The 15,955-nt window shown below is 51.0% G+C and overlaps 1 protein-coding gene across 1 annotated transcript in view; it reads left to right on the top strand.

Annotated features, from left to right (window-relative positions):
* LOC133141633 (fibrillin-2-like) overlaps nt 1–15,955 on the top strand; it is a 115,497-nt gene that overhangs the window by 29,239 nt on the left and 70,303 nt on the right. Inside the window, 7 exon segments of the mRNA XM_061262197.1 lie at nt 1,279–1,404; nt 7,864–8,016; nt 10,035–10,163; nt 10,755–10,892; nt 11,644–11,763; nt 14,426–14,551; nt 15,057–15,179. Coding sequence (XP_061118181.1) covers nt 1,279–1,404; nt 7,864–8,016; nt 10,035–10,163; nt 10,755–10,892; nt 11,644–11,763; nt 14,426–14,551; nt 15,057–15,179 — 915 coding nt within the window.

The raw sequence follows: 15,955 nt of genomic DNA, 5'->3' as shown, positions 1-15,955 counted from the left end.
CTGAGAGTCTCAGAGCTCAGTCATACTGAATGACCGGTCCTGTCTGAGAGTCTCAGAGCTCGGTCATACTGAATGACTGGTCCTGTCTGAGAGTCTCAGAGCTCGGTCATACTGAATGACCGGTCCTGTCTGAGAGTCTCAGAGCTCGGTCATACTGAATGACTGGTCCTGTCTGAGAGTCTCAGAGCTCAGTCATACTGAATGACTGGTCCTGTCTGAGAGTCTCAGAGCTCGGTCATACTGAATGACTGGTTCTGTCTGAGAGTCTCAGAGCTCGGTCATACTGAATGACCGGTCCTGTCTGAGAGTCTCAGAGCTCGGTCATACTGAATGACTGGTCCTGTCTGAGAGTCTCAGAGCTCAGTCATACTGAATGACCGGTCCTGGTGTCTGAGAGTGTCAGAGCTCGGTCATACTGAATGACCGGTCCTGTCTGAGAGTCTCAGAGCTCAGTCATACTGAATGACCGGCCCTGTCTGAGAGTCTCAGAGCTCGGTCATACTGAATGACCGGTCCTGTCTGAGAGTCTCAGAGCTCGGTCATACTGAATGACTGGTCCTGTCTGAGAGTCTCAGAGCTCGGTCATACTGAATGACCGGTCCTGTCTGAGAGTCTCAGAGCTCGGTCATACTGAATGACTGGTCCTGTCTGAGAGTCTCAGAGCTCAGTCACACTGAATGACTGGGCTCACTGGCTGGTGAAACTTTCTTAAACTTAAGAATTAAACTTAATGCAAAACTTAAACTTAAAGAATCTTTTATTGTAAATAACAAAAATAGCTCAGTACAGCCTCTTCCTGTGTTTTCAAAGAAATTCCCAATAATGTATGTACTGTTAATGCAACATTATAAAATAAAGAGTGTCTTGGGATGCTTAGATTGAAGAGTTAACATACTGTATTAACATGTATTTATCTTTTGACTGTTTTTGTTAATCAGAGGTTTTAAAGAGAACAAAAGGTTCTGCATTACTGTTGGAGCTGCAACATACGCCCTGATGTGATTGTTTGTGCTTAACCCTTTATGCTCTGTTGTGTTTGTTTGTGTTTAACTTTTAAAGTGTAAGATAAAAAAAAAATGTAATTAGAATGTTCTTAACTGAACCTTCTGATGCTGATGTCACAATCACTACTGGTGACTGAGAGCAGCGGAGTTCTAGAACACAATTCTTGAAAATGATTGACAACCACTGTCGCTGCAAAGTTATTTTAAGAGTCAGCGTCGGTATTTTTCCCCTGACTCACCCCTCACCCCGGCTGTGATTGGCTGGTTTTGGCAGATGTGGACGAGTGTGAGAGCGTTCTGCACGTGTGCGACGGGGGCCAGTGCCACAACACGCCCGGCGGCTACTCCTGCTCCTGCCCCCCCGGCTTCGCCCAGTCCGCCGACGGAACGCACTGCGTGGGTGAGTGACCTTCACGCCCGCATCACCGCCCTCGACCAATCAGGGCGCCCCTTCCACAACCCCAAAAAGGAGGACACTTCGCAGGATTCAGCAGAGACAGAATAAAAACTGAAAATTACCCCCGAACCTCTGACACACAATATTTACATTTTACATTTGTGTCATTTGTCAGACGCTTTTAATCCAAAGCGAGTACGTGGGCTCCTCCGCTGGTGCAAAGCATCACATCTCATCATAAGTGATATTTATTATCATTATTATCAGTATTATTATTATTATTTTTGTATTATTATTAAGGGTTGGGGTTAGATGAGGGATATCAGGAGGCAGGACTAAGGTATAGTCAGTAAGGCTGTAGTGAGCACTCCCTGTAGCTGAATGTCCTTACGCAATACCTTCACCCTTTCCTGGCCGAAGAGTTTCATTTTATTAAATGTTATTATTTCTTGCATGGAATGTGTGGCATATGTCTGTGTGTGCACTCGCTTGAAGGAGTTGTTCTTTAAGGATTTAAGGAATTCCCCGTTGCCAAGGGCAGCGCTTGTTTACTGTACGTACAGTATAACTCTGTCCCAACTGCCCCCTCTGAGCTGGAGTGTGTTATTAGACGCTTTCCCGGGTCGTTTCCTGTTGGGGAATCTTCCAGTTTCTTGTTTCCTGAATTCCCAGAAGAATAATATTAAGGTGCTGTACTCTGAGGCGAGGTGTAATTACGTATTTACGGAGAAGCGAACGCAGATTCGCCCGCACGGCGAACATGTTTTTAAAGACGTTCTGTGTTGGGCTGTTCTGTGGAAACGGCGTTAAAGGCCCCCTGCGGTAAACTCTAATGTGGCTCATTAGTGCCCCGTGTTTGTGGCGCTGTTTTATGGCTGTGGACGCTAACGTGAACTTAAGTGAGAACGAGGAGCTCAGCAATGCGACGGACATCTGTGCAAACAGCCCGCGGCGCTCCGGCCCAACTCATAACAAACTCATCTGGTCCCGCTCGGCCGGCGGACAGCTGGGCCCCGCCGCGGGCCTGAGGTGAGTCCCGTCCTCCGCACTGAAGCCTGTGCGCCGGGCTGCCTGCCTGCTTGTAAACTTCATCTTCTCACAGTGCAGATATACGGCCACGGGGCGGGGGGGGGGGGACGCTGTCCAACGATCCTTCCCAGCTGGCAAATATTGGTTCCCCGAACATTCCTGAAAGGTTTGGGTGAATCCGCTTGGGTTTTCGCTTTATGGTTAATTGATAACTGCCTCGAGATTTTACCTGTTTGCATGCAACATGCCTCCATGACTTTGACGGAACTTCTTGAAAGACCGTTTTGGGGGAGATTTTCGGAGTTTTCTCTCCTATAACAAGGTGTTGCGTCCGTATGGGAATATAGGCGGAATTTTTCCAAAACATTCCTGGAATGTTTGGCGCTAGCCGGGCGTGTTTATGATGTGCGGGTATTCCGCGTGTCCGGGGCACTTAGTGCCGACTGGGACCTCATGTCCACTGCGCTCTGTGCTGGGGACGGGCCGGGAGTGTTTATGGGCCGTGGCGCGTTCCGACCGCGCGATAGACGGCTTCGCTGATTTGGGGGGCGGTAAACACTGCAGGAGGAGAGGCCTCTCTGAGCCCGGGGCCCTGTGATTGGGGGAGGAGTTGGGGGGCGGAGCGTGTGATTGGCTGGAGGTCTCCCCCACATCCGTGTACAGAATGTGAGGTGCAAGGGCTAAGCTGGGGACCTTTCCCTCCAGGGGTCAGGGGTCAGAGGTCGGTCTCTGTGCGCTGTGCTCGTGGAATGCCGGGGCAGGGGCCGGCCCTCCCCATTGGCCAGTGTGTGACCTCACCACTGCATGGGAAGGCTTCCTGGGCCTTTAAGCGACTTCACACGATATCGTCCACAGAGAGAGAATCTGCAGAAACGAAGAGGAGGACAAGAGAGGGATGATGTTCTAGCTGGCTGAGTGCAAGAGATATTACATTCATAGCATTATACTTTTTTGTGTAAGATGCTGATGCTTTTATCCGAAGCGACTTACAGTTGATTAGACTAAGCAGTGCACAATCCTCCCCTGTAGCAATGCAGTGTTAAGGGCCTTGCTCAAGGGCCCAACGGCTGCACTAATCTTATTGTGGCTACACCGGGATTAAAACCACCGACCTTCCAGGTCTCAGTCATGTACCTCAGCCACCAGGCTACAGGCCACCCAGAAGCCCAATTGGCTCATGAAGACAAGATGGATGTGTCCCTTATCTAGTCCTTCACCATGTTCTCAAGAGGTTTGTCCCAAAACACAGAAAATGCATCCTCCCCTCGTCCCCTCCTCCACTCCTCCTCTCCTCCTCTCCTCCCTTCATACTTCAGAGCAGGAGGAGGTGAGTGAAGGGAAGGAGGATACTCTTTGAGCATTGGGACTCGCCCAGTAATGCAGTCTCACGGCAGCTTTGCCTCTTTTTTGGGGGGTGGGCCTTGTTGGGCTCACCCTGTCGCCCTGGCCCCGCCCTGGCCCTCGCCCTGGCCCCGCCCTGGCCCTGGTTTCCGTGTGAACGCGGAGTTGGCGGCCTGCCCTCTGACACCTCTGGGTGGTGATTACAGGGTTTATCACCGACCTCCCCGACCGAAGCACGCTGAGGCTCGACCGGGGGGGGGGTGGTAGGGAGGGGCAGGTGTGTGATTTAGGGCATGGGAGGTATTGGGAGGGCCAGACCCCACCTGCAATTCACACCCTGGGCAATCCCAGCATTCCAGCTGAGGGGGAAGCCGGCGTTCCGGAGTCGGGAGAAATCCTGCGCAGCCTGGGCCACTGCGCCTCTCTGCCCCCGGGCCAAGCGTTAACGAGCCCTCGCACCCCTGAACCCGCCCGCCCCTGAGCCCGCCCGCCCCTGAACCCGCCCGCCCCTGAGCCCGCCCGCCCCAGAGCCCTCTCTCTGCAGCCCGGCATCTGCCCTCTGGAGCTCCTCCGTGGCTCCCCGCCTGCGCTACTCAACATCAAGATAACATTTTTATCTGCTGAGTTTATTTTGGAGCCGCTGGATTAAAAAAATTAAAAGAATAAGTCTGATTCCGCCAGAGCTGGGATAAGACCTCCGGTCCCAGGCTTCTCCATGTGGAGGCCACGTTGTCGTGCTCCAGATGTTTTGAACGTGTTGTCATGGTTTTTGTTCTCATAGCTTGGTTTAAATTTGTAGATTTTTTGCGTACAAGTGGTTGAAGATTAGATTCTTTTGAGTAAAAAAAAGATATAGTAGTTTATAGACCTGATGTTAATTTAAACCAGTGGTCCTGACTCCTGGTTCTGGAGAGCCGCAGGGTGTGCTGGGGTCCTCACTCCTGGTCCTGGAGAGCCGCAGGGTGTGCTGGGGTCCTCACTCCTGGTCCTGGAGAGCTGCAGGGCGTGCTGGTTTTTGTTTTCTCCTTAATATCGCCAACCAAATCGGTCCAAGAAACCAGGTGAGGTGCGTTACCTGTGTTATTAACTGCTTTAATTGATCGATTACACGCTGAGTAACAACAAAAGCCAGCACACCCTGCGGCTCTCCAGGACCAGGAGTGAGGATTTAAACTGATTTAAACTGATAGTTTGGGCTGCATTTGGAGTTCGGTGCGTGCCAATTTAGATGTCGCTTAAGCTGTTTGAAATGTATCAGCCAGGAAGCGCCGATCAAGCTTGTCAGGCGGCTATGTGCATCATTAAGCCTCATCGCCTGATTGGCAGTGGGGCATACAGTACACAGGCTGATGATTGGCTGCTTGTTCATTTCCTCCGTAATCCTGAGGGGTGACTTCCTGTCTCGGCTGTCACGCTTTGAGCGGGGAAGGCGCGAGACGCACGTGCGGGCGGTTCCTGTAGCCCCAGCTGTCCGACAGACGGTCCGAGGCTCCGGCCCTCCCCCTGACCTACATACGGTACTGTACTGGAGGAAGTGCAGCCATTTCCACTGGATGTTTCTCACACCCCACTGTCAACGTTTGGCCATATAACAGCCTTAAAGGAATGGGAGGGGCGGTTGTGTTTGGGGGGGGGTTCGGGCGGCAGGGTGGGCAGGGTGGGGGGGTAACCCCAGTCCCGGTGAGGCGGTCACACACGAGGTTCCCGGCCCTACATCTGAGGGTCTTTGTTTTCGGAAGGAGCCTGCTTTTCCCCTGCCGGCTGTATGTTTTGACTTAAGCTGTGTGACCTTTGACCTCCCGCTCCCCTGGCGGATTTGTGTAAGATTTCACAGCTCCTCCGCAGCAAGGCCTCCTGGGATAATGATGTCAAAGTAGGAGCCCATATTTTTCACAACACGACCCGAACACCCCCAGGAAGCACAGAAATTAGAGTTCCTTAGAAAGCCTCTTCTTTTAAAATGTGTGCCCTCTAAATACGCATTTATAAAGCACAACATTTTAAGTGAAAGAACCCGGAAGTAGGACTGTTATCTGAAATCATGTTGCCTGTCATATTGCAGGCCTATAAAATAGCTATTTTTGAATGTTTTGATGATGCAGATGAGTGATACTCTTACAGACCCTCCTGGGTTGATTCCCCCGTTCCCTGAGGTTGACTGAGAATGCAGTGTGAATTGAGCAGCCTCCTATAAAATCCAGCTATGCCATCTTGACCAGGTTTAAAATGGAGCTGGTCACAAAGTTGGTCTAGCTGGGTATGAGCTGTTCATAAAGCTGGTCTAGCTGGGTATGAGCTGGTCATAACGCTGGTCTAGCTGGGTATGGGCTGGTCATAAAGCTGGTCTAGCTGGGTATGAGCTGGTCATAAAGCTGGTCTAGCTGGGTATGAGCTGGTCATAAAGCTGGTCTAGCTGGGTATGAGCTGGTCATAACGCTGGTCTAGCTGGGTATGAGCTGGTCATAAAGCTGGTCTAGCTGGGTATGAGCTGGTCATGAAGCTGGTCTAGCTGGGTATGAGCTGGTCATAAAGCTGGTCTAGCTGGGTATGAGCTGGTCATAAAGCTGGTCTAGCTGGGTATGAGCTGGTCATAAAGCTGGTCTAGCTGGGTATGAGCTGGTCATAAAGCTGGTCTAGCTGGGTATGAGCTGGTCATAAAGCTGGTCTAGCTGGGTATGAGCTGGTCATCAAGCTGGTCTAGCTGGGTATGAGCTGGTCATAAAGCTGGTCTAGCTGGGTATGAGCTGGTCATAAAGCTGGTCTAGCTGGGTATGAGCTGGTCATAAAGCTGGTCTAGCTGGGTATGAGCTGGTCATAAAGCTGGTCTAGCTGGGTATGAGCTGGTCATAAAGCTGGTCTAGCTGGGTATGAGCTGGTCATAAAGCTGGTCTAGCTGGGTATGAGCTGGTCATAAAGCTGGTCTAGCTGGGTATGAGCTGGTCATAAAGCTGGTCTAGCTGGGTATGAGCTGGTCATCAAGCTGGTCTAGCTGGGTATGAGCTGGTCATAAAGCTGGTCTAGCTGGGTATGAGCTGGTCATAACGCTGGTCTAGCTGGGTATGAGCTGGTCATAAAGCTGGTCTAGCTGGGTATGAGCTGGTCATGAAGCTGGTCTAGCTGGGTATGAGCTGGTCATAAAGCTGGTCTAGCTGGGTATGAGCTGGTCATAAAGCTGGTCTAGCTGGGTATGAGCTGGTCATAAAGCTGGTCTAGCTGGGTATGAGCTGGTCATAAAGCTGGTCTAGCTGGGTATGAGCTGGTCATAAAGCTGGTCTAGCTGGGTATGAGCTGGTCATAAAGCTGGTCTAGCTGGGTATGAGCTGGTCATAAAGCTGGTGTAGCTGGGTATGAGCTGGTCATAAAGCTGGTGTAGCTGGGTATGAGCTGGTCATAAAGCTGGTCTAGCTGGGTATGAGCTGGTCATAAATCTGGTCTAGCTGGGTATGAGCTGGTCATAAAGCTGGTCTAGCTGGGTATGAGCTGGTCATAAAGCTGGTCTAGCTGGGTATGAGCTGGTCATAAAGCTGGTCTAGCTGGGTATGAGGTGGTCATAAAGCTGGTCTAGCTGGGTATGAGCAGGTCATAAAGCTGGTCTAGCTGGGTATGAGCTGGTCATAAAGCTGGTCTAGCTGGGTATGAGCTGGTCATAAAGCTGGTCTAGCTGGGTATGAGCTGGTCATAAAGCTGGTCTAGCTGGGTATGAGCAGGTCATAAAGCTGGTGTAGCTGGGTATGAGCTGGTCATAAAGCTGGTCTAGCTGGGTATGAGCAGGTCATAAAGCTGGTCTAGCTGGGTATGAGCTGGTCATAAAGCTGGTCTAGCGGGGTATGAGCTGGTCATAAAGCTGGTCTAGCTGGGTATGAGCTGGTCATAAAGCTGGTCTAGCTGGGTATGAGCTGGTCATAAAGCTGGTCTAGCTGGGTATGAGCTGGTCATGAGGCTGGTCTAGCTGGGTATGAGCTGGTCATGAAGCTGGTCTAGCTGGGTATGAGCTGGTCATAAAGCTGGTCTAGCTGGGTATGGGCTGGTCATGAGGCTGGCGTGAGCGTGTTTCAGGCGTGGTGGTGACCGCGGCGTCTCCTCTCCCCGCAGACCCCCGGCTGGGCTCCTGCTTCTCCTCCCTGCAGAACGGGCGCTGTGGGCAGGAGGGGGCGGGGCCGGTGGGGAAGGCCCAGTGCTGCTGCGACTCGGGACGCTGCTGGGTGCGGGGCGGCCTGCCCCAGTTCTGCCCCGTGCCGGGGTCCGGTGAGTGTCCCGCCCCTCACCCTACATTCACCCCCCAAATCACCACAAAATCACCCCAAAATCACCCCAAAACCACCCCAAATCACCCCAAAATCACCACAAAACCACCCCAAATCACACCAAATCACCCCAAAACCACCCCAAATCACCCCAAATCACCACAAAATCACCACAAAATCACCCCAAATCACCCCAAAATCACCCCAAAATCACCCCAAAATCACCCCAAATCTGCCCCTTCCTAGGCCCGAGCATGCAAACATCTTATGTCATAAAAACACCCCCAAACACACTCACACACACACAACCATCCCCCAAACACACACACAAATTGCAGGCATCTAGGTAGTAAAATGATGCAAAAGAAATCACAGAATGATCTGATTCCAGTTCCCATCAGTTTAAAAACGTGCGTACGTGCAGCTGTGGCTGTTTTGACCGTTTCTTCATTCCCCTGACCCCCTGCTGTGCAGGAGTTATGTAAGCCATAGCGAGCTTCACCGTTCAACATTCAGAGCTGCACTGCGATTAAAAATGTGTGCGAACCCAGGCCGTCCCCCACTGATGATGTCATAAGCAACGCTGAAAATAATGCCGTTGGCACGGAAACCATTTCTTTTTGGCCGGCTTCCCAGCTACCCACTACCCCCGTCAGTTAACAACCGTGGGGATTGGCTGACTATTTCGCCTCTTTCCCAATAGAAACTGACCCGCCTTCCCCTCAATCATTACGTTACATTACATTACGTGGCATTTAGCAGACGCTCTTATCCAGAGCGACGTACAACAAAGTGCAGATCAAACACAAGAGCAAGTGCAAAAGTGGACCTGAGAGAACAGCACTGTTCCGAGTCCTAGTGTAAACATACAGAAATTCAGAACCCTTGAAGGGTACAATCAACAATCAATCGTTTGTTAATGACACTCCGAATGACACTCCGAACTGGAAGTTAGAGCAGAGCTAGCTTCCGTGATGTGACGTACGCACGAGAGAAACAGATCTTACACAGCTGTGTGAAAAGATATTGATTGGAGGGGAACAGGAAGTTGACAGACATTGGATCGGCGTACGTACACGCCCACTGGTACACGATGATGTAAGGTCTCATAACATCTCTTTTTCAGGAAGTTGATGGAAGATAAAAAGGTGTGTGAAAACACACAAATATTACAGTTGTATTATTATTTTTGGAATATATACTTGCTGCTGCCCTTAGACTTAGACTAAACTAGACTTAGAAGAGACTTGTTCATGGCTTTACAACGATCATATGTGAATTGTACCTTGTGCAAGCTGTTCGGTTGTTCTATTACCTTATTATGCACTTTTTTTAGTATGTCACTTTGGTTAAAAGCTAAATAAAACTCATTAAATTAACTGAATAAAAAAATATAATGTAATGTAGAGACGTGTTTCGTTATGAAGAACTGAATAAATTGAGAAAGTAAAGATGTCTTAGACTGTGTTTTGGGCCACTGACCCGCCCTGTCTCTGTCCCTCCCTGTCTCTGTCCCTCCCTGTCTCTGTCCCGCCCTGTCTCTGTCCCTCCCTGTCTCTGTCCCTCCCTATCTCTGTCCCGCCCTGTCTCTGTCCCTCCCTGTCTCTGACCCGCCCTGTCTCTGTCCCTCCCTGTCTCTGTCCCTCCCTATCTCTGTCCCTCCCTATCTCTGTCCCGCCCTGTCTCTGTCCCTCCCTGTCTCTGACCCGCCCTGTCTCTGTCCCTCCCTGTCTCTGACCCGCCCTGTCTCTGTCCCTCCCTGTCTCTGCTGTCTCTGTCCCGCCCTGTCTCTGTCCCTCCCTATCTCTGTCCCTCCCTGTCTCTGTCCCTCCCTGTCTCTGACCCGCCCTGTCTCTGTCCCTCCCTGTCTCTGACCCGCCCTGGCTCTGCTGTCTCTGTCCCGCCCTGTCTCTGACCCGCCCTGTCTCTGACCCGCCCTGGCTCTGCTGTCTCTGTCCCGCCCTGTCTCTGACCCGCCCTGTCTCTGTCTCTGACCCGCCCTGTCTCTGTCCCGTGTAGAGGAGTTCCACAGGCTGTGCCTCTTCGGAGGGGGGCTGGGGGGGGACCCCAGGTTGACCCCCTTCCGGCCGGGCGACTACGACATCACCACCAACGGGAACGGGCAGCGGCTGCCCCCCCCAGAGTTTGGTAAGTGGCCTCGTCCAATCACAGCGGAGCTGGTCTCAGATTGGCCCCGTCCAATCACAGCGGAGCTGGTCTCAGATTGGCCCCGTCAAATCACAGCAGAGCTGTCTCAGATTGGCCCGTCCAATCACAGCGGAGCTGGTCTCAGATTGGCCCCGTCCAATCACAGAAAATGCTTGAAAATGGAAATTCTTACCCCATCGGCACATCTTGGAACGAGAAACTGCCTCACCTCATTGGCAATGTTTTGGTCTTATTTGGCAAGAAAGTTCTAGAAATAGGGGTTTGACTAAATACTAAATATGACTACATTGACTAATGTTTTGGTTTTTGCAGTGTAGAAGGATAAACATACAGCAATTAGCTTAGCTAAGGCAGATATGAAGCTGTTCTGGTTTAAACCGGATTGAAGTGGTTCTGGTTGAAGCCGAATTGAAGCGGTTCTGGTTTAAACCGGACTGAAGCAGTTCTGGTTGAGCCGGATTGAAGCGGTTCTGGTTGAAGCCGGATTGAAGCGGTTCTGGTTGAAGCCGGATTGAAGCGGTTCTGGTTGAAGCCGGATCGAAGCGGTTCTGAAGCTGTGGTGTTCTGCAGCCACGCTGAACCAGACGGTGGACATGTGCCAGTTGCTGAGCAACCTGTGTCTGAACGGCCGCTGCATTCCGGTCCCGTCCAGCTACCGCTGCGAGTGCAACATGGGCTTCACCCAGGACGCCCGCGGGGACTGCACAGGTAACGCACCTGCACAGGTAACGCCCCTCACACCTGAGACCCATTTACAGATAAAAACCTATGCACATTCAAGATAACGTTTAACTGCTATTCCAGGTAAGCAGCTAATCAGCTAGCTAGGATTATTAGACCTAAGTTGCATCCATTTATGTGTGTGTGTGTGTATTTGTTTGTGTGTGTTTGTGTGTGTGTTTGTCTGTTTGTTTGTTTGTGTGTGTGTGTGCGTTTGTTTGTGTTTGTGTTTGTGTGTGTGTGTGTGTGTTTGTTTGTGTGTGTGTTTGTGTGTGTGTTTGTTTGTTTGTGTGTGTTTGTGTGTGTGTTTGTTTGTGTGTTTCTGTGTTTGTGTGTGTTTGTGTGTGTGTGTGTTTGTTTGTTTGTGTGTGTTTGTTTGTTTTTGTGTGTGTGTTTGTGTGTGTGTGTGTGTGTTTGTGTGTGTGTGTGTTTGTTTGTTTGTGTGTGTTTGTGTGTGTTTGTTTGTTTGTTTGTTTGTTTGGGTGTGTGTGTTTGTTTGTGTTTGTGTGTGTATTTTTGTTTGTTTGTGTTTGTGTGTGTGTTTGTTTGTGTGTGTTTGTTTGTGTGTGTTTGTGTGTGTGTGTGTTTGTTTGTTTGTGTGTGTTTGTGTGTGTGTGTGTGTGTGTGTGTGTGTGTGTGTGTGTGTGTTTGTTTGTTTGTGTGTGTTTGTGTGTGTGTGTGTGTGTGTGTTTGTTTGTTTGTTTGTGTGTGTGTGTGTGTGTGTGTATTTCACCCACAGATGTGGACGAGTGTGCATCTAACCCTTGTGTAAACGGAGACTGCGTCAACACCCCCGGCTCCTACTACTGCCGCTGCCATTCAGGGTTCCAGGGCATCCCCCACAAACAGGCCTGCATCGGTAAGACCCCCTAACCCTAACCCTAACCCTAACCCCCACAAACAGGCCTGAATCGGTAAGACCCCCTAACCCTAACCCTAACCCTAACCCCCACAAACAGGCCTGCATCGGTAAGACCCCCTAACCCTAACCCTAACCCCCACAAACAGGCCTGCATCGGTAAGACCCCCTACCCTTACCCCTAACCCTCTCCACTGCCCCTACCCCCTACCCTTACCCCTAACCCTCTCCACTAACCCTACCCCTACCCTTACCCCTAACTCTCTCCACTACCCCTAACCCTAACCCTCTCCACTAACCCTACCACTAACCCTACCACTAACCCTACCCCTAACCCTACCCCTACCACTACCCCTAACGCTACCTCTAACCCTAAAAGCCAGTTTATGGCTCAGTGACAGAGCGTTGTTTGACTTTGGGCGACTGCAGTCCCTTTGTACTTTTCCTCAGGACAACAACTGCGGTCTACATCGGGCAGCAATAGAAGTTTCACAAACGTTCTGTGGTTTCAGTCGAGCAACACTGGATTACAAACTGGCCTCGGCCCTGACCCCCCCCTCCCCCCTCCCCCTCCGTGGGGCCGCTTGGGGGGGAGGATCACCGCGCTCCCAGCTGGCGGTTCCTGTGATTTACACGTTTGGCAGACGCCCCTGTGCTACGCGCTCTAAAGGTCGTCAGAGGTCATTAAATCAGGGGCTCATTTGTGGATGATGCAGTACTTCAGTGACATGCAGAAACAGGGTCAGTGCTGTTCATGGGGAAAGATGCTGTCTAGCTCTCAGGCAAACTGAGCAGTGGGGACACTTCAGCGGCAGCTGAAGGAGAGCACTGCTGGGCTGAATGGCCTGTTCTCCTCTGTATGTCATGTTTTATGTGAGTTACTGTCCACAGCGGCTCTCCAGAGCTTTGCTCGTACCATGTCTCATGAGTATTCTGTCATCTTTTTCTTATTGCTCGAGGTGAGGGTTTCCAAACTCTGTTCATGGAGATCTGCTGTCCTGTAGGTTCACAATCCAACCCTAACAAAGCACACCTCATTCAACAGCTAGAGCAGGGCTGCCCAACCCTGTTCCTGGAGATCTGCTGTCCTGTAGGTTCACACGCCAACCCTAACAAAGCACACCTCATTCAACAGCTAGAGCAGGGCTGCCCAACCCTGTTCCTGGAGATCTGCTGTCCTGTAGGTTCACACTCCAACCCTAACAAAGCACACCTCATTCAACAGCTAGAGCAGGGCTGCCCAACCCTGTTCCTGGAGATCTGCTGTCCTGTAGGTTCACACGCCAACCCTAACAAAGCACACCTCATTCAACAGCTAGAGCAGGGCTGCCCAACCCTGTTCCTGGAGATCTGCTGTCCTGTAGGTTCACGCGCCGACCCTAACAAAGCACACCTCATTTAACAGCTTGAGATCTCCCTGGTAATTGGTAGAATTCGGTATGCCAAATTAGGGTTTGAATTGAAAACCAACAGGGTTGGTTCCCACTGCTCTAGGACACGGATCATCAAATCTGGCCCTTGATTCCCTGGACACGGTTTTCTTTCCTCCCGGGTAATTAACAGAACTGTTTGTGCTACTGATTGGCCTGACTGTCTTCACACCTGGCTCCCAGGTAAAGGGAGGGCGGAAAACCAGTGGTTCATAGCTCTTGATGACGGTGCTCTAGGGGAAAAGACAGCACTGGTATATAAGCTGCAAAAAGAATTTCAGCATAATTACGTGAAGTTCAAATAACGGTCGGCTAGAATGCCAACACAGCAGAAGTACTGTAGAATTTACTGCTCAGGCACGTATTATTACATGCTATAAATAATGGCTTATTAGATCATTTTGTCCAGGAGAATGTTGCCCATTTGACAGTCCTTAATAAAGAGTTTTCTCCTGCTTTGACCCCCAGCTAGCTGATAAAGAAAACCTCTAAATACACAAGATTAGTTATTCTCCAGCTCTTCTCTGCCTATTAAGGGACGATAGAGCGGCAGTCTCTTGCCAGGAAGATTATTTGTGGAAATTCTTTGCGAGTGAAAACATTTCCTGGGGTGAAATGCGTTACAGGAGATGGAGCGATTGGCTGGAAGTGAAATGACAGTGGAAGTACATTCTTGTTGTTCAAGGATCAAATTTCCCAAATGTTCCCTGAAAGTACAGTAAGGTTCTCTCTGGGTACACATGAGTGTGTTTTCCAAGCAAAAAAGGTCCAAAGGAATGGTATATTGCTGGCTGGGGATACAGTTTTATATAGGGTACTGCCCCAAGCATTTGTAACTTTTTAGCCACTTTCTGCACCTTTATTTCTGAGAGTGCAGGGTCCCTGGTATGGCAGCGGTTTGGGGGGTAGGGGGTCAAACAGAGTCCTTGGTATTGAAGTAGTTTGGCTTAGAGGGTAAAACAGTGTCCCTGGTATGACAGCAGTTGGGCAGTAGAGTTAAAATGGCCGCCCTGGCCTCTCTCCCCAGTGTTAAAATGGCCTCTCTCCCCAGTGTTAAAATGGCCTCCCTCCCCAGTGTTAAAATGGCCTCTCTCCCCAGTGTTAAAATGGCCTCCCTCCGCAGTGTTAAAATGGCCTCTCTCCCCAGTGTTAAAATGGCCGCCCTGGCCTCCCTCCCCAGTGTTAAAATGGCCTCCCTCCTCAGTGTTAAAATGGCTTCTCTCCCCTCTCAGACATCGACGAGTGCCTCCACAACGGCGTGCTGTGCAAGAACGGCCGCTGCCTGAACACGGACGGGAGCTTCCAGTGCGTCTGCAACGCCGGCTTCCAGCTAGCGCCTGACGGCCGGAACTGCGTCGGTGAGGCCCCGCCCACATTCCCCACATCGCCTGGCAACGGTTTTCCCTCCCATTTCAGGCCAATCGCTGATGAGTGGCTGGCGGAGGGCTCTGTCTGTGACAGAATTGAGACTTGGGAAAACCCCACATACTTCATCAAGCTGACCTAGTAGACCGTACCGTGCTAGCAGTAGCCATTTTCTCTGCACTAGCGCTGATGCTGACATTGGCCAAGATGGCTGCCTTGTCCAAGGTTGCACCTCCGTGAATTTGAACCTTTAACCATTCACCCTGTTTAAGCATTTTTGCAGATAAGATATTATATTAATTATATGTACGTCTGTCATCCCTGCTGTAAAATCCAGCTATGACCAGCTTGCAATTACCAGCTACCAGCTGTTTCAAAACCTAGCGTGAGCTGTTTTTTTCAGCTGGGATAACTGATGAAAATGTGTGAAAAGAGTGTCTGAAGGGCACTGGTTTAGATCAGGAGTTCAGAGGGAGATGATTCTGCTCTTGTCTGCAGACCATGACGAGTGCGCCACCACCAACATGTGTCTGAACGGCATGTGCATCAACGAGGACGGCAGCTTCAAGTGCGTCTGCAAGCTGGGCTTCACCCTGGCCTTCAGCGGCCGCTACTGCACCGGTGAGAGCCTCCTCTCACCTGCCCCTCACACCCAACCCTCACACCTACCCCTCATACCCAACCCTCACACCTACCCCTCACCCTCACACCTACCCCTCACCCTCACACCTACCCCTCACACCCAACCCTCACACCCTCTGACTCTCTCTCCCCTCGTCTCTGACTCTCCCTCCTCTAGACTCTGACTCTCCCTCCTCTAGACTCTGACTCTCCCTCCTCTAGACTCTGACTCTCTCTCCTCTAGACTCTGACTCTCTCTCTCTCCTCTAGACTCTGACTCTCTCTCCTCTAGACTCTGACTCTCCCTCCTCTAGACTCTGACTCTCTCTCCTCTAGACTCTGACTCTCTCTCTCTCCTCTAGACTCTGACTCTCTCTCCTCTAGACTCTGACTCTCTCTCCCTCCTCTAGACTCTGACTCTCCCTCCTCTAGACTCTGACTCTCCCTCCTCTAGACTCTGACTCTCCCTCCTCTAGACTCTGACTCTCTCTCCTCTAGACTCTGACTCTCTCTCTCTCCTCTAGACTCTGACTCTCTCTCCTCTAGACTCTGACTCTCTCTCCCTCCTCTAGACTCTGACTCTCCCTCCTCTAGACTCTGACTCTCCCTCCTCTAGACTCTGACTCTCCCTCCTCTAGACTCTGACTCTCTCTCCCCTCGTCTCTGACTCTGACTCTCTAGACTCTGACTCCTCCTCCTCTCCCGGCGTTCCGGCCTTTTCCCTGTTCCAGTTCCAGGTTTTCCTGCAGGGCGGTGACAGCTGTGTCCCTCCTGTC

The sequence above is a fragment of the Conger conger genome, chromosome 12, assembly GCF_963514075.1.
Source record: "Conger conger chromosome 12, fConCon1.1, whole genome shotgun sequence".
Lineage (NCBI taxonomy): Eukaryota > Metazoa > Chordata > Actinopteri > Anguilliformes > Congridae > Conger > Conger conger.
This window is presented reverse-complemented; position numbering and strand designations above follow the sequence as displayed.